The sequence below is a fragment of the Populus nigra genome, chromosome 10, assembly GCF_951802175.1.
Source record: "Populus nigra chromosome 10, ddPopNigr1.1, whole genome shotgun sequence".
NCBI lineage: Eukaryota > Viridiplantae > Streptophyta > Magnoliopsida > Malpighiales > Salicaceae > Populus > Populus nigra.
In genome coordinates, this window is record NC_084861.1 from 4,027,382 (window position 1) to 4,050,623 (window position 23,242).

The window sequence follows — 23,242 nt, forward strand, 5'->3', positions numbered from 1 at the left end:
TCCTCTGATAAAGAAACCACTGATCAATCACTGTCACTCCCTAGAAGCAATTCCTTTATTGGCTTTAGGCTACCTAAATTTAAGTAGTTAATCCGTCACTAAATCCAGCCCCACTGTCTTGAATCTTTGATCCACATTCTCAGGCCACACCAATTCAGAGAGGCAAAGGGTTTCCTAGGAAACCTGAAGGTTCACTCGTGTTTGACGCAGCTCGACATTCTCTTTGGAATCTCTCGACAGCTAATAATCATTATCGCGGCGGTAGGTGTCTAATTGAAGAGGTAGCTGAATGTAACGTCTTGGTCGAATATTCACTTGTCAAAGTTGACGAATCATCATCGTGGACATTGAAGAGGGAGTGTGTCTAGACAAGATCATAAATATAGAAGAGACTGATGGAAGAGAACCACAGTAAACAAATAAAGAGGAAGGGGAAAGGTCATGAGCTATATCTTGCTTCCATGATGTCACTGTTCAAATCTGATGAAAGTTCGGGCTTGAGCTGGCCCAAGTAATGCATTCTGACCTAATACAGCCTTGAACGCTACAGTTAGAAGTATGATCCTTGCAATATGTGATGGATTCCTAATCTGTACAGCTCGAGTGCATAAATTGATTTCCCACCTCAACATTAGCTCACCTACACTAGTTGTCTTTTTGTGGGCATATGGGGATTCCGATCCATTTGCAGACCATTGATTATGGACCACTCAGTATAATGCATCCTGGAACATATGCGAAGTGCACCAGTTTAAGTACTTTGTGTTCTTCAATCATTGTGTGTCCAAGTCATGATTATCACAGCCGAAGCCCTTTAAAACATGTTCTTGGTGGAATGGATCATCAGCACCACGCACTGAACTCAATCGAGGAGAGAAGTTCCAACCTGCCATCGATTCCTGCTCACGGCCATTGAATCTCATATTGGCCTCTTTGAACTTGATGAAAAACATGGATGACCAGTAATCCTTTACCAAGTTCTTCAAGAATTTAGAAAGGAAAAACAGTATACTTCAGATATGCTTCTATAGTGATATATATAAATAACATCTGTAGAAACAACAGTAAGCCACCTACCGTCTTCATCAGCTGCATCAGTTCATTTAGTGCATTATTAAACAAATCAGGGTGTGCCAAATTGGTGGTGGTCAGTATTTCTTGTCGTGTTCGATAAGATATGTTCACCTCCATTGATGCACCTGTATAATAACAGAATCAGGAAACCTATCAGATAACAGCACACTCTGCATGCTTATGCGCACCACAAAGCCAATAAGCTTAGCAGAAATAGATTTTCCATTGGAGCAAAAATCTTTTTAAGGCAATTCAAGTACAAATTTTAGCATGGCTATCCAGGTTTTCCTTACCACAGTAGACTGATTAAATAACAGGGAAGCTTTATCTTGATATTCCTTGGACTAAAATAAGGTTAACTGTACAATATTCCTAAGAATATTAATAGAGGCTAGGTGGCTATCACCTCTCCTGATGAATGCATCAGGGTCAGACTGATCACTGATGAGCTGGAAACCGTGTTTTATTTGCAATTGTAATCTGAATGTTATTTCTTTGTTCATCTCCAGATTAAATTTTGATTTTTCTCAACAGTTTTTGGTGGATTCCAAAGGAACACCATCTCTCAAAATCCCAGTTGATTTTTTGCTTCTCTAGCCGAGCTGTTCCCTTGCCACTACTCCTAAGAATTATTTTGCTTTTCATTTTATTTTTTCTTTTTTACAAAAAAACCTAGATACATCATCGTGACACCAACTTTTTTTTTAAAAAAGACATATTGGAACATCGGGTTAGAATGTGGACTCTCATCTGTAATTGGGATTTTCTAGTTTCTGATTTGCAGACAAGGGAAATGTGCACTGATATGTGGATTGTTACTAGCAAAGGAGCACATACCAACATTGGATTCCCAGTTTTACTTATATGCAAGGATGTATAAACATGTCCAGAGCCAGCAAGCAGCGTGTAAAACACCATTTTTCATTTATTTGACTTCCTCAACTGCCCAATCAACAAAATTGGTTGAAATCATTGGCACCTCTAAACAAAGATATCCAAGAAGAGGCCATATCACCAAGTTGTTTTTGTTGGTGAAGATTGAGCGGAAATAATTAAGTTCCTGAATGCATGCAAATGAATGTAATAGATGAAACTTAGCACAAATTTCCTATATGCATCACAAACCTGCAACAATATACTTCTCAATAATATGTCGTGCCATGTAAATCCTTCTTACAGGGTCATCTACAGGAATTTTATCATGTTCATGCACTTCATTATAGAAATGCACGCTCTCCCCCGCCAAGCAGCTGCAGTTAAGATGAAAAGTGAAAATATACAAAGTAAACTTTCAACTCGAGATTTTTTTTTTTGCCAAAATAAATTCTATTTTTCTTCAAATTGCTTCAATAGTTGCAGAAAAACATTATTAGGGATGCAAAAGCTTTTGGGAATCAGAAATTTAAGTTAGCTCAAGAAATATTATGAAGCTTCTGGGAATTGAGAATTTAAGTTTGCACATGAAACAATCTCAGAAACTAAATTTTCTTGTTATAAATCTCTACATCTAAATCATTTCCCCAGAAAAAGGTTTCACTAATTGATTAGGAAGCACAAAATACCTGTCAGCAAATGCCATAAAAGACTGGCGGAATCTTTTGTTGAGAAGAAGCTTGTCGAGTGGTTCGTTAGGATCTATGACCGGAACAGAATCTATTTGCAATAGCAGTCCACTATCAGGTATACCCAGAGCTTGACCCATTGTTTGAAATTCTAAAGGTTCTCTTTTCCTCAAGCTAATTTGTGAGAGCAAAGGCTGTGAACTTGATATAGAGAAGAAAAACAGAACCAGTACGCTTGCCTGTGGAGCATACCTGAGGAATGTTAGCAATACACATAAGCAGAAAACTAACTACTTGAATCAAATCAACCAGTGATGCCACCAGTAAGTAGAAATAGAGAAAGATCCAGACAACAGAAACATACTGTTATCAAAAGCAAAATTCTGGAGGCAACTTGGAGCCACCAGATGTCATCACGAATTTCATTTGAGATATAAGCAGCAAACCATATCCCTGCAAGTGGAAAAAAGTAGAAATTAAAAGGAAAGACCATGGGGAGAGGTCAAACTGATCATCCATATACTGCTTTGACAAGCAGCTTACAATTAGTTGGTAATTTGACCAATATCTCGATGTCTTATTACCCCTTGGATTAATTGTTCAAGCAATTACTCAATCATTATCATATATGAATAACATATCAACTACTCAATTTTCAATTCTGGTTGAATTTTAGTGTGGTCCTTTCGTCCGGTATCTATTTATTTTTGTTAACATTATATTAAAGCCCTGTATAATCCATTCCAGATTTTATGTACTTCTTGCAGACTTAGACCTTCAACAGTAGCAGTCCTGTAAAAGAAACCAACGAATTTGTAGCTGCTTTTCAGTCCCATGACTAAGCCAAGCGGACAACCCAAAAACATGCAGGTCCTACACATTAATCTTGAATTAGATTCAGGCCACTATCACATGGACCACAACAAGGAATCTAAGTGCAACTGTAGAGTTTTATATTGTTGCATCTACTAGACACAATAGATCATGAGATTTGAACAAAAGAGCTTTTTAAACAAATAGATTCTAACACCATGTTGGTTTTAATAAATTTCTCTAGAAAGTTTATGACCCTTGGTAAAGAGCCAGTGATGCCTATGAGAGCTAACACAAGCAAACTTGAAAATGTTACTTTTGGGGTGTACAGTGGCCTTCCCAAGGAAGCAAGACAAAGCTAAATGAGCTTATGGTATATCAACCCATGAAATACCATAGGGGGATTTGGTTCCTTGGAAAACAGATAAAACATAAAGATCATGACCAAGCTTAATCATGTCAAAATATTGTCCATTATCAAATGACTTTTCATTTCCACCAGGCGATTGGTTCTCGGATTATGGACTTCTTGCCTTATGCAGGGAGAAATGAAAGTCTGTAGAGAAAGAAATCCCAATTACAGTGCACTACATAGACCTAAGAGTCTCAGAAAAAAGTCTTACCAATAGATAAAGACGAAACAAGTATCCCCTGCCATAAGTCTTTGAGTTCATTAAACCTGAACTCTATATGCCGAATTGCCCATGTGAATCCAACCAGAGCAGCAACATATATTGTGTGAAGGCACACGACTGGAACGATCCAATGAGTCCCCATGTGGCACCGATCATTCAAAGGTCTCTTCACATGGACAACTACAAATAACAAGACAGCCTTCTTGTAAGAAAAAAGAAATTGCAGCAGAGGGTATACAGTAGAACAATCAACGACCTCATTGGAAATGTGCTGCTCTTAGAGGGAAAACAAATGCCACTTAAATCTCTTTGCAGTAAGTTGAACTTGACAAATTGGACTTTCAAATATGTAATATGATCCATGTTCAAGGAACACTTACATGCAGCTCCGGCAACCCATGGCAAGAGAATCAGAGGAAGAAAAAAATAAGATCGAATTGGTGGTAATTGCCTCCTGCAATATCAATACCAAATAATTATAGAATAGGGAAAACAACTAAATGCCACAGGGATTAAGAAACATAATCTGAAAAATGAAACAAGTCCACTGTCCCACTTAAAAGAACAGTGCCACAAATAATGCTATGAGGACAGTGGAAATCTGCAGATTATAAGAGAGTGAACTAGTTGCCAAATGGTTAGATCAATTAGGTGTAGCTAGATGGCTATCGATGGATGGTTCACAAAGTTCACCGCTCCAATTTCAATTAGTACATTTGCACTTTGGACTTACTTGACAAATATATGATGCAGTTGGAAAGCTTGGGCTATTCGGCAACTCATTAGCAAACCAAATCCAAGAGGACCTTCAATCCAAACTGAAAGCAGAAGATATTTCAGAGAATCTTGTTTGTATTAAGAAAAATGCGTTCACTCAAAAAAGCAGATGTGAATGACAAAGTGAGGAAACAGCATGACTGTTGTTAATAGAATCAAAAGAAGGGGGCAACCTGCCCAAACATAGCAAGACTGCCACCAGTGACTCTTTTCAAATTTCAGGAAATTGATAGACATCTGCGTAAAAGGAGAAAAACAGCTTAATATGGGTTGCAATGCTAAAATGCCCATAAAACAGACTTCACTGAATGAAAGCGCTGAAAACATAAAAGAAACATATGAAAATCTGTAGCCTACCACAATTGATAACAAAAGGTTAAAGCTGCCAAACACTTGAATAACTGGAATCCAGAAGCCACTGCCATTAGTACGAGGGATCTTGTGGATCAAAAAGGGAAAAAGTAACCTTGAAAGAAGCCTGGAAATAATTATGAAGGGAAAAAAAAAACTCAGTAAAGGAGAACAAAACCATTATCATGACCCACAACATTCTTGACGTTAATCTGGCACGGTTGATCATATCTCTAATCACCCGGTAGAAACCATACTGTTAGTGATGAAGTACTCCCTCATTAATCGTATTGATTCACTAATTACCAATCAGTAATAATACTCTATGTAATCTCTAATTGATTCAAAGTGGCAACTGGGGAGATAGGGTAAAATCCTGGCATCCTTCCTGTTATCAAATTCTATTTCATTGAGGCAAAGCATCAAACAGGTGAGAATCACAAAAAAGAAGACCCCGTATTCAAGAAAACAGACAAGAGACAAAATTATCAATTTTTGTTAATAATTTGGAGTACAATGATAACAAAATTATACCGTCCAAAACCATATCAAATAATAATGAAAACAGAAGGAAGAATCAATTAATATATAGAGAATATAAAGAAAGAAGGAGAAGGTGTAGTGGGTACTAACAAGAAGAAGGCGAGGATGGCTATGGAAATAGCTATGTAATCGGAGGGGCAACCTCCTTGCACAGCACAGCTTCGACTCCCATTAACTTCTTCTTTCATCATTTGCTTTTGTTTTTTCAGATTCAATTACACAGACAGACAAATCTCAATCTTTCTTAGGATTTTAGGAGTTAACCTTTCTACTTGCTGTCCTGTTTTTGACTCGTCGACCTTGAAACTTTCAAAAGGCCGCTGTTTTAGTTTGACCTTTTTTAAAATTAGTTATACTACAAAAATTCTCCATTTCTCACGTCTTGGTTTGAACTTTGAAGCTTTCATAGTTCCTTTACTCTTAATTTTGTATTAATTTGCTTTCTCATTTTTATTTGTACTCAATCTTCTATTTATTTTTAAATTTATCTTTACTTAGTTCTTGTTTATTTAATGAATGGTACGTTGTTCATTGTTCATAAATCTTATTTTTATTAGTTTCTCATTATAGAAAGTATAAATATAAAAAGAAAAAAATATATATTTGGTTAAAAAAATATAAAGTAAATTTATTAATTTATTTTTAAATAAAAAAATCCAAAACGATAAACCATGATGTCGGTGGTGGAGAGAGAGGAGGAGAAGGAAGAAAAGGAACGGCAGCCATGGTTGTTTCAGGGGAGGACATTCATAAAGAGTTGTTTCTTTTTTCTTATTTATTCTAGGGAAAACGATAAACCATGATGTCGTTTGAAGATTTTTTTTTTAAATCCAAAACGATATCGTTTTGGATTTACTCTACTCTGATCTCGGGAGACCTGAAACTCACTGTTCTGCGTCTTTCCATCTCCTGACTTTGGGATTCTCATTGCTGTGCAACCATGCCATATTTTGATGATGTGCTTATAGCTTGGACTTGAGAGACTGGAGTTTTGTATTCAAGATTTCAAACTGGAAAGGAAGAAAAGGATCACTATGCCTCTTTGGAGAGATAATCACGTTGGATAAACAGAGACATTCTTCACACTCTACAACTCACTCACATTAAGATGGCTGCACATGTATGTACTCGGCAAAAGAACTACGCAGCATGCTGAAGCCATATTAGGCTACGATATAGCGTATACCTTTATGTGGATCCCTTTGCAGTCGTGTTTTTAACTGGTCAAATTAGCTAGTGTTCATGTTGTAAAACAGGTAATATAAAAATGATCATCTGATTTCTATTTTGCTGGCTTTGATGTGTGTCGCCACAGGAGCCCACCAGCTAGATTGTTCAGTGCATGAGAAGCCATTGGTACGACCAAGCTTGAGGATACAATGGTAGCATAGCCATAGACAAATCCAACAAAGGTTGCCCTGAAAGAAGTTAAACAATAAAACTATAATTTTATGTAAAGGTAACTGTCGTTCGGATAAACCAGCTGTAAATTAACTGAAGAATATGGAAATAGAAAACAGAGATTCAGGAGTATTCTTCAAATATAGTATTCATAGACATTGAGAAGTTGATGTGTACTTAATGGAATATTGGGGCATAAAAAGTGATTACTGTTTCATTATTGGTCTAAATGAGAAATGGAAGCTAAAACCTTCCATTTAGCCACAGAATAAAAGGAAGAAGAGCTTGAGAAGGTCAAAGCGCATAATAAATGTAGCATGGACAGGATAGACATGTATATGCCCACCGAAAGAAATTCCGATTAACAAACTGTAGAAGTGAATACCAGATAGCAAAGGAGTACTTTCGACCATTTCCCAAATGTAGGACACCAAATATGGTGGCAGCTAGAAGGACACTCTTCCAATCCATTCCAAAGAGCGGTAGCAGCGCACCTCGGAAAAGAAGTTCCTAGGCAATCCATGAATTCACATAAAAAATTTATCAGTTGGTTTTACTGAGAAAGAGATTATACGCCTTTATTTTCCATACATGCATGTTTTAGAGACCTGAGATTATACATTCACTTACCTCAGTAACTCCCGGCAAGAATGAAACAACTAAGTAATCCAAAGGTTGTAGTGATGTAAGGACCTGCATGGAAAATAAAGAAGTAAAGACTGGTGAGGGCTTTCAGCGACAAAAATTGCTAGCATTTAGAGGAAGTACAGTAGCTGAACCATAAAAAAAAAAAAAAAAAGAGAATATTGAACAATAGAACTTATGTACACAAATTTCCAGTCATTCCACATTTAATTCTAACTAGATGACTTTCTGTAGATAGTGATAGAGATGATAACTGATTAAATTAGAGATTGAATCAGAAAATTGAGTAGAGTACCTGCTGATTGGCTGCTTCTGTTGATTCAGCAAAATCTGGCCATGTCTTCAGTAGCAAGTATCTGCATGATGAAATCAGTATGACCAATCCTGTAATCAACTCAAGATGCCACATCTCAATACCAACTGTAAAGAGAAAGTAAAGATGAGAAACTCTTTAAGTATGGTTCAAAAAGAAGGAAAATAAAAAACCCTCTTTAAAGTGCTCAATAAATAGTATACACGCAGACATATAACTTCATATTTGGTCAACAGAATAACAGCAGGCAGAGAATAAAAACAAAGACATCTGGATAGCACATCAGATTGAAATTATCCATCAGCAACTAGCAGTCATTTTGCCATGTATTTGGATACTGACATTTACCAGAATCAGAGTGAAATATTTTTGGATTACAATACTATCAGGGAAAAAGCAAAAACATCAGCAAAGATTGATCATAAGTTCTATAGGATACAAAATTATGATGATAAACGTTTTCCTTGAACATGGCCATGAGAAGACATTTAAATTTGGGCAAGAATCTTCAATCTCGTCAAAAACTACACACCACTCAATGAAGCTTTAACCTAACTATGATGAGTTGTATTCATCTTCTTTGACTGATAAATTGTTGCTTGGGCTGCATTCTTTGTCATAGCTCCATCTACATGGATGAAAATGTGACTCGGACATCTAGCATAGCCATTTACACCTAGACAAATAAAAGAAGAGAGTACTATGAACATTGAGTTCAGGTCCAGTGTCCCTCAGAGAGACAGAGAGGACTCCCATCTTGGTCCATGCCATGAGGTAATGGGTTGTCTTCCTGGTTCCTGGTCCATGTTGCAGGAATAAGTGGGATCATTCCAGCGTTTTAATGTAAATCTGGATGCAGATAGTTCTCATCGAGAAGTCCTTAATTTAATCATAAAATCCAACCGGCATATCCACAAATGTGGATGATAATACAGGGCAAATCAACTTTTTATTTTATCATATTTCTAGTGCCCAGCCAAATACTAAATGTTCACTTTATTTCTATTTGCACAAGAAACAAGGTTGAAATAATGAAAACAATTTTATGAACAACCAACTGGAAAATCGAAGAGGCAAAACATGAAAATTTATACATGAGACTTCTGTAGAGCAGTCGAGGATTGGCAGTCCTTCCATTGATGCGACATGAGACACCTGGAAATTAAAATCAGGGATCACCAAATAATGTGCAGATTATTCATGATGTCAAGCAATAAAAATTGTGCATATGGATGTTAATGATATCAATCTAAGCTCTAGAACTTCAATCACATGATCAGAAAAACTTGCATTGTGTATCCATAGACAAGGAAAGATGGGAAAATCGAATCCATTATTTTCTAAACAACAAGAGACAAGATCAACAAAAGAGAATAACTCTGAAAAGATTTTCATCCAGATGTTCCTGAGCAAGTATGCAAGAAAGTAAAGTAAAGCCTTGCCTGTCGGATTAATATACCCAAAGCAGCTATCAACCCAGAAGTGACAGTGCATGCCTGAAGCACATCACTTCTTGAAGCGATATTGTTGAGTGTACTTTGCACAGATTCCACAGAATTATCCTCTAAAGAAGACTTATCTGATAACACTACTCTCTCTTCTTCTAAACCCTTCTCAGTACTTTCCAGAGCTATACCATTTTGTGACCGCTCATCCCTTGTCCATTTTTTCACTGATTTCCGTCTCGCAAAAGTCCTTGTGCGAAACTTATCGCCCTGAAAAATAAATAAATATATTATTTTCAGTCTCAAAAAGATAAGATAACCAGCATAACAATTCCTTTCAAATTTGCTAAAAAGAAAGGTGAAAAGTGAGTATCTTACGCTAGGTGATTTGGCAGGTAACTGCAAGAACTGACAAGAATCAATTAGATAGAGGGCAGTGAACTTCCCACCTAGTTATAGTTATGTTTAAGAGAAAAGCAAGCACAGCTTTACTAAGCTCTCAGTGTCAGTGACTATATTATGGAATCCATGAAAGAGAGAGAGAGAAGAAAGACTAACCCATGAAGGTAGAATTTGAGCATGATACGTGGTTGGTTACAGAGTAGATATTAGCTGAGGTATTAGCAAGCAAAGCCATGGTAGTTGATGGCCTCCAACTTCAATTTTGATGACCTATAGAGAATTGGAAGAAACCTTGAAAATCAAAACCACTACAGCTCCGGTCATTTGTTTTTCCGTTCTCCGTCAATTTCTTTTTCTGCACTAAATTTTGTCCTTTCGCCACGTGGATGGTCATCAATTTTCACTAATCATTTTAGTGTCCAGCTGGGCTATGTATTATAATAATATTTTTAAAATATTTTATATTAATATATTAAAATATTTAAAAAATAGAAATTTTTAATTTAATTCTAGAGAAAAAACACACAATCATTTAAAAAGGAGATTTAACACAATCTCCATATATAAGGTATTTAGAAATACAATAATTATTATTTTTTAAATATTTTTTACTTGAAAAAATATTAAAATAATATTTTTTATTTTTTAAAATTTATTTTTGATATCAACATATCAAAATTAACAAAAAAAACTAAAAATTAATTAAAAATAAAAAAATATTTAAATTTTAACAAAAATTAAATTGAAACTCATTTCCAAACATATATGTTATTACCAAATATTTTGATAATCTATATATCATATCTTAAATAATAATATTAAACCCATTTTGATTGATTTTAAAAAATTAATTCAATCAAATATGATAAAATCTAATTAATTCAACTATATTTTTAATAATACGATGATCTGCTAATTAAATTAAATTATTGAAGAATGGGAAGGAATTGATTTGGGAATTTGAACAAGAAACAAAATGAAACGGAGCAGGATTTGAGTTGTGGAATTGACGGTGATCTGTTTGCTGTTGCTGATGGTTTCGTTAAGTGCGAAGTAGACAAATATTTCCCACTCAAACCCAAAATTCGGTGGTTTTTTGGTCCAATCGCGGAAGTGTTGAAAGACGGAGCGTTTTATAAAATAGATTATATTTATATATTTATTTTATTTAATCAAGTCTTTCCATCCAGGTTTATAGAAATGTATCATTCATTCCAAAATCCATTTGAGATTTAGAAGGATATAATTTTAAATTATTTCTTAAAATTTAAATGGTTGAGAAATTTTGAAATTTTTTATTTCTTAGAACATTTTGAGCAATTTTTCAATTATATCCTCATAAAAAAACAATTGGATCAATTTAGATGAAAAACTTGACAAAAAGATATATTATAGAATTAAATATTATACAAATATATAACAAATACAATTAAAAACGTGTGGATATATGCAAATAAAGCCATTTATCCTACAAATTGACGTGATTTTCATTTCTATTTTCCTAAATCAATAAAATCATATAATCTTTAATATCATTAGATTGGCTTCCAAATTTGAACTTTGTGGGGCCTGGGCTGGGGATCGATAGCCTTTAAAAATACTATTTGTTTGTTATAGCAGCACATCATACACAATTTAAAGAGGCAAGTTCATCGGCTGGGAGGAGAGGGTGACAATCACTTATTCGGAAAGCAACATGGAAATGGCCAGACATGGAAATAGACACTGACAAGCTGAAGAAATTCTCGCACGATTCCATCTTAGAAAGCAATAAAACTATGTAACATTATAGTACACAAATGTCTTGGAATGCCCAAGTCAAATACTTGCTAAAGAATTTTTCTCAAATGTAATCCCTTAATATTTTAAATTAATCTAATATATATTATTTTAAATAAAATATAACTCAAAATATCACAAAAGATAAAATTACATTTCATCTTTATGATGTATTCATGGGCTGTAAATATACCAAAAATCATTCAAGTCAAAAATTCACAATCTCTTCATTCTTAATATATTTTGCATACATATTTTCAGAATCTATCTATCTAAAATATCATTGCACTTTCACTGTTTACAAAGTTCCTGACTTTACCATGAAAAATTCTCCATGTCCATCAAAAAAGATCTTTTGCAGGTATTAATTACTGGTCACCACTTGATACTACCACAACTACCAGTCACCTACCTTACTAAACATCACTTGTTACTAGTTACGATCCTTCTAGGCTTTTCATATCAATGCACCAAATACATTGATTATGGATAATGAATTAAATTACTTTAACTAAAAAATCTACTAATTATCCTTCCTCAATTGTGATTTCCAATAATACTTCCCCATCCTTCCCGTTCTTTAGTACTTTTCAATGCTTTTGGTTGGAAGGATCGATTTACATCCTTCCCCTCTCTTGTTGTCAAACAACTAAATGAATGATAACTTATCTATCATTTCTCCTCCCCCTTTTTATCCATCTCTGTTCACAAACATAGCCCAAGTGATTTAAGAGTGGTAAACAAGATGAAAACTATATGCACAAATTCTACTCTAAAATCCTTTTTCATTATAAGAAACATAGCATATGGCATGGTAGGACAAACGTGAAATGAAGACAACCTCAGGTGTATTTTTTCTAATGATGCCATTATGACTGTTCAAAAGGAGAAATACAACTGGGTACTACTGATAAGTAAGCAAAAATGTGCTTCCATATGTTCTAAAAATGGATCTCAAATTCACATAATTAGATATTTATATTAATTACGAGGATGCTGACTTTCAAGGACTCAACAAAAGATGAGATCGATCATTTTGTGTAAGAATCAGGGACAATAGTTCTTACCGGTCTCTATGTACATTTGAAGGTCAGCATCTCCCCTCTATACATCATTCTTCTTATTTACTTTCAATTCATATTAGGTACTCGTAATACATTAAGAAAAGGGAATCGTGATAATCTTTTGGCAAGCTATTGACGTAGAGATAGAAGCGTGACAAATCCTCTTTGGAAACCGCTTTTGTGTCAACAACTTCATTGTTACAAGTGAGAACCCATAGGTCTTCCGAGTTAACTCTCTTTAAGCTGCCACGGCAAAATGGGCAGGACTCTGACCTTGTGTTCCTGCAATTATACAAAAAACCATACAAGTGAAATTAATGGCAACCCTCTTCAATATCAAGCACTCACAGTGGAAAAAGGCGTTGGTATTGCCTCAAGATTTCAAGGCTTGTAGTTACCAGTTGCGGTAGCATTTGATGCACATTGCATGACAGCAATTAGGCAGTACCATTTTGGTGCAGGGCTCCAAACAAATTCCACATTCATCTTCCCTCTCTAAATCAATATTGGCAAGCTTGTTATCTCCTTCCACCTTATTTTTGCACAAACTCTCCATGCCAGAATTCTCTCCCTTAACATCTTCCAGCTCTTCTAAGTTACTATGAAGCCGTTGAAGAGACGGTGATATAACACCTGTTGCTCGATTTCATGAAATGGAACAAAGTCAAATAAAAACATACAATCAGAATGATTGGAAATTAGTTGCAGTGCATTTATATCTATGGTCTATAAATCAAGAAATGCCAAACAAAACAATCTTACATAATTTACATACCATAGAATTCCCGAATTGTTGCTTTCCTTCCGTGCTTAGATAGGCTAGGTCTACCATCGCTATATACCTGCACGATATTAAAGAGCAAACACATAAAAATTTGCCTATTATACACAGCAGGATGCAAGAAATGGAAACTTTGGCAAACTATCTTTTTAGAATCAACAGACCAAAAGGAGAATTGACCTTATATAAAAGTACATGAAAGAAATTTAGATATCTAGGGAGTAGGCAAATGCATGAACAATCTATCCGTTGTAGCAAAAAGAAAAGGAGAGGTGCCCAGCGATTGTAAACTAATTTCATCTGCAGACGCGCTCCATCCTTGCCCCTTGGAATTGCAGCAGCCCTGGTACACCATTATTCACATCATGTAACAAAATTAGTAAGACTCAGCCACGCTATTAATATTTAGACAATACTGGAACAAAACTTTTAACCATTTTTTCCCCTGAAGACAGAGAAGGCATAAAGAGAGTGGGAAATCCCAACTATCTCCACCTATTAGCACTTGGAATTGCATAAAATTTTAGCCAAAGCAGCTCGCTTCAGCCGCAATTGAGTAGGCAGACATGGCAATACCATCACCAAAATCCATTATTTATGTGTGTACATGGATATCGCAGTCTCTTTTATGTTAAACAAATAAAACTGAAACATAAATTCCCACTTGAAAATTTCCTTCTACAAATTCACAAAATCTGCAAATTGCTTGGTACAAACTAAAAATGACCATAGAAAACAAGAAGAAAAAATCCCTATCCTCTTTTTCCCCGTATTATTTCAAAACGAACTTATGTTGTTGTTGTTGATCATAACAAGTGATTCTTAAAATCCCAACTACAAAAAAACAAAAACAACCCATGTGATCAAAAGAGGAGTTGAAAAGAAAAAAGAAATTTAAATGACTCACAAAGCATTGGCATGCTGGATATCAGCCTCCAAGACTTTGAGGGAGTCTTGGTAAGATGAGTTGCTCAACTGATAATGCATCATCTCCATCTCCAACTCAAAGCCCAACAAAACAAGCTCAACTGGGTTTGCAGGTGTGTTAAGCAATAAAAAACAACAGAGAGAGAGAGAGAGAGAGAGTATAGCTAAAAAGGAGAAGGGATAGGGTATGTGTCTCTAGCTTGCTTTCTCGGGGCGGCTTGGACACTGACAACTCTTGGGTTTTTTTTATGGTCAGAGAATACGTATGTATAATTCTGATGTGGTGGGTGGCCGTGTCTTGTTCGTTTGTTGACGATGCTCTCCTTTAATCTTTTTTCTCCCTTTTCTTTTGTTCTTATCTAATCTTTTGCTTTTAGTTGTTGCCTTCCCTTTTATTATTTCTTTATAGCCTCGCCTTTCCTCTCTCCTCTTTCCCCTTCTGCATTTTTGGATTTTATGCTATTTGTGTAGAGAAATTTATTAAAAAACAAAATATGGGGTTTTATCCTTATTTCTCACAAAAATATGAGAATTTTTATAAAAACAATTTACGAATTTTATTTTTATAAGATAAAAAGAGGTGTAATTTCAGAGACTATGACTCGCTGTATAATTAATCCAGTTTGTTTTTGTGTTTTAAAAATATTTTTGAAAAAATTTAAATTTTTTTTATTTTTTTGCTTTAAATTGATATTTTTTGGTGTTTTTAAATCATTTTAATACACTGATGTCAAAAATAATTTTTAAAAATAAAAAAATATATTATTTCAATATATTTTTAAATAAAAAATACTTATAAAAACAACCACATAAAATCATGTTCCAAATACCCTTCCAAGAAGCAAATACCAAGATTTGGTGGAGATTCTTGATTGAGTATTTTTTAGGTAAACTGCCTATTATTACTTAAGTTGGGTAATTAAAACATAAATGTTTGAGTTGGCTTTTTATTTTAGTTTAGTTGGCCTGTGGATTTGGTGGCAGCCTGATTTTTAATCATATAATATAAATCCCTTAATATATGAAGAGGTCGAATCATATCTATATAGTATAATATAATATAATATAATATAATATAATATATGGTGGCTTTAAGATGATGAAAAACCTGTTTAGTCCTCTTCTTAAACAATATGAACATTTAATATTAAGTGGCTGAGATAAAATAATAAAAGACTAGAAGGAGCTATTCACACAAACACCACCTAAAATGTGGAATCCAAGCCTTAAGATATATAATCCTAGTTATAGGCCATGCCCAAAGGTCAACTCCATTAACTGCTTGAATAGTATGTTATAAATTGTTTTTTTAAAATATTTTTTTTAAAAAAATTTATTAAAATAATATATTTTTTTATTTTATAATAATTTTTTTATTTTAATACATTAAAATAATCTAAAAATACATAAAAAATTAATTTTTAAAAAAACTCGTGTAATATGCCTTTCCAAATAAAAACATCTTCAACACATTAAAGTAATTTAAAAATATGTAAAAAATTAATTTTTTTAAAAAAATCGTTAAATATGCAAATCAAAAGCATTAATTGATGCTTTTAGAGCGTGTTTGACAGTGTGGTTGCGGGTGCTTTTCAAATAACTTTTCGTGCCAAAATGCATGTCAATGATGTTTTTTCATTTTTAAAAAATTATTTTTGACATCAGCACATCAAAACGATCCAAAACATACAAATCATATTAAATTTTAACAAAAAAAAAATTAAAATTTTTTAAGAGCGTTCCCTTACTCCAGGAGCGTAGGCACGGTGTAGGCATGAAAATGCAACCATATTCCTAAATAAAAAGCATCAATTGAATTCGCGGTTGCGGTTGAGGGGCGTTTCTAAAACAGAAATATTAATTAATTAATTAATGTGTTTGATATTATAAAAATTATTATTTTTTAAAATATATTTTTATTGAAAATACATTAAAATAATATATATTTTTCATTTTTTAAAATTTATTTTTAACATTAACACACTAAAACAATAAAAAATAAATTTTAATTTTATTTGTTTTTTAAATACCACCACAGAAACAAACACATCTGCAAGAGCCACAAAATTGAAAATTCTGCTTGGGGCACCTCTCCCTCTCTCTAACTGTTTGATAGGGCAAGACAATTATTACATCTTCCAGAACATCACGCTATTAGATAGGAAAGTTGGTGTTTTTCTAGGGCGGGCACCTCTCAATTGCTTTTTCATTTTTCTCTGGTCAAAGATTACAATTGGAAAAATAATTTTGACCTCTCTCACTTTTATATTCTATTGTATCAGTTTAATTCAGATTAAAATATGAAAAAAAAAGTGTGGATATGGTGTAAGAGTATATGTTACAGATAAGCGAAGGCTGATGGAAAGAAAACTATCTGGCTGCTGGGACAAGGCAACCATTAGATAAGTCAGGGCTCTCAATCTCGAGAAAGCTTGTGAGTAATGTTTTCCGGGAAGATTGTGCCTTTGAACTAGCAGATTGTTGTTTTTGGCTGCCATCAGTTCCTTTTTCAATCTTGTTAGCTTCTTGTATAGCCAAAATTATTTCATGCATCCTTGGCCGAGAAACTGCTCGTTGTTCTACGCATTGGATTGCAACTTCAGCAATCCTCCAGATGGACTCAATCTTGGCATTTCCAATTAGAACAGGATCTACAATGCTCATCACATCTCCTTTACGAATCAAGGACCTTGCCTGCAGAAGATAGCAGCTCATGAGGATGATTAAGCCTTAATTTGGTTTCATAATAGAAATATATGGGCTTCAATTCAAGAAAGATGACTATATGCCTTTGAAGAGAGTGGTGATAGTGCATACCCAATGAACAATGTTCAATTCAGAACCAAAATCTTCTGTTGAGACAGGTTTTTTTCCTGATACCAGTTCTAAGAGAACTACTCCAAAGCTGTAGACATCACTTTTTTCAGTCAATTGCTGATTTGCATAGTACCTGAAGAAGCAGTTACACGATTGGTGAAGCACGAGCAGAAGTAGTAGAGAATGATGGGTATGCTCAATTGATGAAGGTGGCTTACTCAGGATCCAGGTAGCCGACTGTTCCTCGCGCCACACTTGATACATGGGTTAAATCTTCTTCAGCTTGCCTTGAGAGCCCAAAATCTGACACTTTTGCTCTCATATTGATGTCCAGGAGAATGTTGCTTGTTTTAACATCTCGGTGTATGATACTGGGGTTGCATCCGGTGTGCAAGTATTCAAGTCCTACAAACATCTAAATATGTGTTTATATTGTGAACTTGTAAACCAAATACTAATGCATCATAAACAAACCAGAAGTTCAATATTAACCTTTTGCTGCATCCTCTGCGATCTGCAAACGAGCTAGCCAATCCAAGCGCTTCTGGTTGACAGGACCTATTAGAAGGTCATCTCATTGATTTAAATGGCAATGTTTCTAATAAAGAAACAGAAGGGTGGAAAATAAAGCAATTGTAATGTGCAGATTGCAGACCATGAATGTGATCACGCAAAGTTCCATTGTGCATGTATTCATAAACCAGAATACGCTGATGTTCTTCTTCACAATATCCAAGCAGAGGAACCAAGTTCCTATGATGAATTCTTGACAAGAGGGCAACCTGCAGGTACGTTAATGTAGTTAATTAACCAGCCCTTTGAAGTTCATGATAGTTGCTTCATTTCGTGGTCTGATCTTATGCTAACTAAGTTTCTTGTTCTTTAAACATTCAAAGTTTCAAATGTCTAACTCCAACAAATTATGTGGGGTGGCATAAAGTTACCTCAGTCACAAACTGCTGCGTCAGATGAGTGGACGAGTCAGCCATTATCTTAACTGCCACTTCTTTTCCGTCTTTCATTTGCCCATAGTAGACAGTCCCAAAACTTCCTCTGCCTATTTTCTTGGAAAAATTCTTGGTAGCTTCTTCAAGCTCAGGGAGCGGAATATAGTATGAAACTCCTTCATCCATCATATGCCAACCCCGTGCTACAGTATACGCAGTCGAAGGCTTGGTACTTGCACGCAAAGAATTACCTGACAGACTCAAGAATACTTGAGAAATGCACAAAAATTTGCTATGCAACATGAAGTTAACTGAGGTGTGTGTGTATATATATACAGACCTTGGACTTCACTTTTTTTATGAGATGTCTTTCTTTGAAGATTACGCAAGAATAGTAAACTTCCTATCACAACAACTAATAGACCTGCAAGTATGCCAATCGAAATTCCAACTATCAACTTCAAGAGCATCTTTTTTCTTGCCTCTTTGTGTAGCCCAGGATTATGTTCATAACTGCAAGAGAATAATATCGTAGCTCTTTATAAATGTTCCGAGGCATACGATTTGATGGTTCTTGCATCTTATTCTCTATGCCAGTTTCCTATGGAACAAAAGCTAGGCACATCTTTTATTATCATATAAGCCAAGGGGTAAGCGATGACATAAAACAATTCGAAATACTCACTTAAAGATAACTTTTCTAGTTAAAAATTCTGAAGGTATTTCCCCACTAAAGGAGTTGTTCTGTATGTACCTGTCACAAAGGCATTTCACATTTAATGAGTATCATAGCAGTGTCATGGAAGCATTACCGCCTAGGATCAAAAGATTAATTGTACTTCATATTGCAATCAAGAGTCTGGTGAAGGGTGAATCATCATATATAGTGTATAGAGACAGTTAAATAAGTCAAGAGTGCTACTTACAGTGCCTGTAATTTAGGCAAACTGCCAAGGTACTTGGGCAATGGACCATTCAGTTTGTTGTTCTCCAGATGCCTGGATGACCATTGAATAAAGCAGGCAAGGACTAGTCAGTTGTTCTACAGGTAAATTTGCAGAAACATGCACTAGTAGAAACTGCAGTTTTAGGATAAACTGATGGAATGTAAAGCATGAATGTCAAAGCTTACACAATTTTCAAATTAACGAGATTGCTTATACCAGGGATAGGCCCTGTAAGGAAGTTACCATCCAACCACCTAAGAAAAAAGAAAAGGATTAAGATGGATCATAATATGAAGTAGTACAACTCAACTATTGCACAACATCACTTACAACTCTGTCAAATGCTCCATGTTGTTAATCTCAGGTGGAATCTCTCCTTTCAGGTTCTTTCCTGACAATGCACTGTTCAGTAGGTCAGCAGAGTCACTCTTGTAAGGATCTTAGAAAGTCAGAAACATTAACTACTTAATTATGTGGAAAAATTTATGGAGTCCATTGCAAGTTAGCAACACCTTTTAATATTGCGGCATTGGCTGTTCAATGAGCTTTTAGATCAAGTATATCAAATGAATTTCCATGGCATGGTGAATTTATTGTTTCTTTGAATTCATAACTGTAGCATTCAGTTAAGCATGGCAAAGCAAGTACTCTAGTTGACAAATCAATGAATAGATATGAATAGAGTAATGAGTATCCATACAAACTGCAACTGCTAGCGTTTTTCAAACACTAAGAGTCTAAAATGCCAAAATGCACTGTCCAGAATGAAATATATGAAAATGATCTGGAATTAACTAAGTGAGAAGAGGTTACATTTTTGTGATTCTTGGTGGTGTGGTTGAGGAGCAATTCACCCATTCCCAGTGAGCAGGAACACAAGGATCGCCTTGTTCATTTGCCCAAGCACTTTCAGCAGACAGAAAGCGAAGGGCATTGAGAACAGTCACTGGCAATTGAAGTTGTAATTATTCATACAGCTAATATTGGTCAAGCACGTTCTTTCTCATACTATTAGGAAAAATTAAGCAAAACATAATGATTTGGAACTCTACGTACAGATGGTTTTTAGGATTAGTGATAGGCTGAGGTTGTAGGCTTACCATCTTTACTGTCAGTCTGCGGTTCAATCTTTAGGTATTTACTAATCTCAATCGCATTTAAGAGTGGTCCTAGTGTAGAATCTCGGGTCTTGACAAAAGAGAATGAAAGAACAAAATCCAGAGACACATTCATGTAGCTGGGTTCATAAAGAGTGTAGCTTCCATTGGCATTTTCTGCTATATTTACCACTGCATTGCTGTAGTCAGATAAGTAAGGTTGCTGTAATTTGAATTTCCGAGTCTCATTGGCTCCCAAGTCTTCAATTTCGGCAAAATATGCATAAGCTCGAGCATTTGCAGGGAAATCTTCAAGATTCAACCTATAGCTTAGTATCTCTTTAGTGCCAACAACAGCTGTTTGCATTACTTTAACTGGAGGGTATTCTCTAGTCCTAGTGTCTACGTACTTCGATGTATTGATTCTAACTGTGCCAGGGGCCACCCCTACAAGGTAGTTTTGCCTTCTCTCGAGATCTGAACCCCAAATTCTGTCATATGGATCATCCGGGTACCTGAGAGAGGCAAATGTTTTACATTTTGACATCTTTCCATGTTGCACAAGAACTAGATTTAATAGAGAAGTGAGTGGAAAGCTAATTAATGAAGTGCTCAATTAATCCCATGTTATCTTTCTGCAACAATTGGAAATCAGCTAACCTTATGGCATCCTTGCTTAAAGCGCCAAAATTTACTCTAGCTGCTACCTCTAAGAAGAAATTATCCTCAAAATCAGTGGCATACATTGAAAGGTTGAGAGGTCGCAATTCTAGAGTGGATATGAAGGGAGAACCAGTTGTAGCACAGCATATGCACACATCAATTGAACTTGAAGGAGCCCTGATAATCATTTCCTTCACATAAACTCTTGAAGCATCCAATACTACCATAGTCGACCACTTAGTTGTGTCCAAGTAGAGATCAAATTTGGGGTAGGCATCTTCATTTTCCGAACTTCCATATTGAAAAGTGGCACGGACAAGATACCGCCTTCTCTCTTTGGTACCTAGAGTGTAACAGTACTTGTTGCTGTCTATAGGAAAGTCTCGCCGTCTTTGATACTGCGTATTTCCATTTGAAACCCGTGCTTCTGATGATTTTCCATACTTCATGATTGTACCGTTGTCTGAAACCCATGCTAGTCCAGTTCTTGGATCAGTGTAATTACTTGTGCCTCCACAATCTATACTGATAAATTCTGCATTTTGAAATTGGTTATATGAATTTCTTGGATTTTCATCTATATTACAAACTCCAATTCACAGAACAAAAAGAGAAAGGGATCATCGCCAATCTTTAAGAAATAGATTGCTATGACTGCTATCATCGCAAGAGAATGAAAACATGCTTAAGATCCCCCAACAAGAAAACAAGATGGTATCTATATCTTTGTGTTACAACGTAGCTAGCACAGTGTACAAAATGAAAAGAAAATATCCTTAAAATAAACAATAAGGTTGCAGAGTCAAGAAGAGCTCACCTGTAACTTGGCATATAACAGAAGATACAAAGAACAGATAGAGAACCAGAAAGTGAGAATACAGAGCCATTAAAGAAAGGGAGACAAAAACTAATCCTATGATGTATTTTTTGTTAGAACTTCAAGTGATTGATGAACCCCATAACTGTTTGTTAAGCTGAGCATCTAACACATCTTTCTTCCACAACCTAGTACTTACTTTTCACTTTTTTTTTTTTTTTGATTGATGAGGTTGTGCAATGTTCACTCATGTTATGGCCTTCTTTTCTCTTGGGAATCTTCTTTTTCCCAACAAATCAAAAGATTTTAAGTTCTGCTTTATTTCCTTTGTGAAAGAGCGTGACTCAAGCTGAACCTATAGGTTGGAAAAAGAAGAGCCAACTTTTACTATAAACACGTTTGTTTCTGTTGAAAAACCTTTAAATTTTGTTTTTAGTTTGGATATGTTATAATAGCTTGAATATGATGTCAAACACAGAGAAATCCATGGAGTTGTCACGAAGATTTGAAGGGAAAGCGCTCTCTCTCTCTCTCTCTCTCTCTCTCTCTCACACACTGTGTGATAGTGTGTGTGTGTGTGTGTGTGAGAGAGAGAGAGAGAGACACTTGACATTTGGAATAATGAAAGATAAATATTTTTTATTTTTGGAATTAATTTAATTTCATTAATTAGTTTTTAAAATTTTAATTAGCATAATATATACTGATAAGTTATTTTTTTAATATGACTGAAAAGTTTTATTTTAAATTTTATTGATATATTGATACATAGAGGCTTGTTTTTAAATTTCCATATATATATTAGTCTGAAAAAAAAAAAATATAAGTTGTTTTATAAATATCAGTTTGATATTAATAGAAATCAATTAAAAAATAATTTTTTTTTCTTTATTTTTTATCGATATTGATAATTACATAAACTTATTTTTCTTATAAATATCAGTTTGATATTGATAAAAATCAATTAAAAAACAACCTCTTTCTATTTTTCTCTACAAACTCTTTGTTTATACTCATCATAAATAAAACAGAAATTCTTAAGAAACTTATAAAAGTTATTATTTAGAAATTTCAAGATTTTGTTGTATTCTAAATATATATTGCTATAATACTGTAACAAAAATAGTAGGTGCAATTAATTCTTTAAAGATAATGATCTTCACACCTCAAAGCCTTCTTTTTATACCTAATGTTCTAATCGGATGTCGATCCGATAAAAATGTCATTTAGAAATGCATTTTACAAAAAAAAAATTAAAAAAATATATATATATTTGAATAGTTTTGATATGTTAATGTCAAAAATAATTTTTTAAAAATAAAATAAAAATATTATTTTAATATATTTTAAAAAGAAAATATTTTAAAAATTACTATTATTATATACCTGAACACCCTAGAACCTTATTAATGTACTCAAGTTTTGAGTTAACCGAGTGAAAT

The 23,242-nt window shown here is 34.6% G+C and overlaps 4 protein-coding genes across 4 annotated transcripts; all 4 read right to left on the minus strand.

Annotated features, from left to right (window-relative positions):
* Nucleotides 1-420: 420 nt before the first annotated feature.
* On the minus strand, nucleotides 421-6,677 carry LOC133705477 (regulator of G-protein signaling 1). Its single transcript, XM_062130718.1, has 11 exons — nucleotides 5,846-6,677; nucleotides 5,219-5,339; nucleotides 5,035-5,098; nucleotides 4,818-4,902; nucleotides 4,465-4,538; nucleotides 4,073-4,264; nucleotides 3,001-3,089; nucleotides 2,637-2,875; nucleotides 2,200-2,324; nucleotides 1,078-1,199; nucleotides 421-980 (listed from the first exon to the last, which is right to left on the minus strand). The coding sequence occupies exons 1-11, from the start codon at nucleotides 5,944-5,946 to the stop codon at nucleotides 774-776; spliced, it is 1,419 nt and encodes a 472-aa protein (XP_061986702.1). The 5' UTR covers nucleotides 5,947-6,677; the 3' UTR covers nucleotides 421-773.
* Nucleotides 6,678-6,814: 137 nt separating this feature from the next.
* LOC133705478 (uncharacterized) lies at nucleotides 6,815-10,306 on the minus strand. The gene is made up of 8 exons (XM_062130719.1): nucleotides 10,118-10,306; nucleotides 9,938-10,008; nucleotides 9,557-9,829; nucleotides 9,209-9,269; nucleotides 8,097-8,221; nucleotides 7,787-7,849; nucleotides 7,542-7,666; nucleotides 6,815-7,173 (listed from the first exon to the last, which is right to left on the minus strand). Exons 1-8 carry the CDS (start codon nucleotides 10,194-10,196, stop codon nucleotides 7,038-7,040), a joined length of 933 nt encoding a protein of 310 aa, XP_061986703.1. The 5' UTR covers nucleotides 10,197-10,306; the 3' UTR covers nucleotides 6,815-7,037.
* A 2,393-nt stretch (nucleotides 10,307-12,699) lies between these two features.
* Nucleotides 12,700-14,863, minus strand: LOC133704483 (E3 ubiquitin-protein ligase AIRP2-like). The gene is made up of 5 exons (XM_062129312.1): nucleotides 14,493-14,863; nucleotides 13,766-13,928; nucleotides 13,580-13,646; nucleotides 13,203-13,437; nucleotides 12,700-13,086 (listed from the first exon to the last, which is right to left on the minus strand). Exons 1-5 carry the CDS (start codon nucleotides 14,579-14,581, stop codon nucleotides 12,876-12,878), a joined length of 765 nt encoding a protein of 254 aa, XP_061985296.1. The 5' UTR covers nucleotides 14,582-14,863; the 3' UTR covers nucleotides 12,700-12,875.
* Nucleotides 14,864-16,745: 1,882 nt separating this feature from the next.
* Nucleotides 16,746-22,363, minus strand: LOC133705734 (probable LRR receptor-like serine/threonine-protein kinase At1g67720). Its single transcript, XM_062131106.1, has 15 exons — nucleotides 21,801-22,363; nucleotides 20,981-21,518; nucleotides 20,324-20,835; nucleotides 20,037-20,169; nucleotides 19,554-19,625; nucleotides 19,409-19,477; nucleotides 19,203-19,274; nucleotides 18,962-19,030; nucleotides 18,617-18,789; nucleotides 18,274-18,527; nucleotides 17,985-18,111; nucleotides 17,822-17,887; nucleotides 17,548-17,734; nucleotides 17,330-17,462; nucleotides 16,746-17,206 (listed from the first exon to the last, which is right to left on the minus strand). Exons 1-15 carry the CDS (start codon nucleotides 21,868-21,870, stop codon nucleotides 16,883-16,885), a joined length of 2,799 nt encoding a protein of 932 aa, XP_061987090.1. The 5' UTR covers nucleotides 21,871-22,363; the 3' UTR covers nucleotides 16,746-16,882.
* Nucleotides 22,364-23,242: the final 879 nt, after the last annotated feature.

Excerpts from the sequence above, each read along its gene's own strand:
- LOC133705734 (XM_062131106.1), bottom strand. The coding sequence starts at position 21,870 with ATGGCTCTGTATTCTCACTTTCTGGTTCTCTATCTGTTCTTTGTATCT. Across the intron at positions 20,836-20,980 it reads TTAAGCAAGGATGCCATAAG|GTACCCGGATGATCCATATG; the intron begins GTTAGCTGATTT and ends TGCCTCTCTCAG. Across the intron at positions 18,112-18,273 it reads CGCAGCAGTTTGTGACTGAG|GTTGCCCTCTTGTCAAGAAT; the intron begins GTAACTTTATGC and ends ACGTACCTGCAG.
- LOC133705478 (XM_062130719.1), bottom strand. The coding sequence starts at position 10,196 with ATGGCTTTGCTTGCTAATACCTCAGCTAATATCTACTCTGTAACCAAC. Across the intron at positions 9,270-9,556 it reads TGGGTATATTAATCCGACAG|GTGTCTCATGTCGCATCAAT; the intron begins GCAAGGCTTTAC and ends TTTAATTTCCAG. Across the intron at positions 7,174-7,541 it reads AAGTACTCCTTTGCTATCTG|GGCAACCTTTGTTGGATTTG; the intron begins GTATTCACTTCT and ends AACTTCTTTCAG.
- LOC133705477 (XM_062130718.1), bottom strand. The coding sequence starts at position 5,946 with ATGATGAAAGAAGAAGTTAATGGGAGTCGAAGCTGTGCTGTGCAAGGA. Across the intron at positions 4,265-4,464 it reads ATGGGTTGCCGGAGCTGCAT|TTGTCCATGTGAAGAGACCT; the intron begins GTAAGTGTTCCT and ends TGTTATTTGTAG. Across the intron at positions 2,876-3,000 it reads GAATTTTGCTTTTGATAACA|GCAAGCGTACTGGTTCTGTT; the intron begins GTATGTTTCTGT and ends TATGCTCCACAG.
- LOC133704483 (XM_062129312.1), bottom strand. The coding sequence starts at position 14,581 with ATGGAGATGATGCATTATCAGTTGAGCAACTCATCTTACCAAGACTCC. Across the intron at positions 13,929-14,492 it reads ATCCAGCATGCCAATGCTTT|GGCTGCTGCAATTCCAAGGG; the intron begins GTGAGTCATTTA and ends ATGGTGTACCAG. Across the intron at positions 13,438-13,579 it reads AACAATTCGGGAATTCTATG|GTGTTATATCACCGTCTCTT; the intron begins GTATGTAAATTA and ends ATCGAGCAACAG.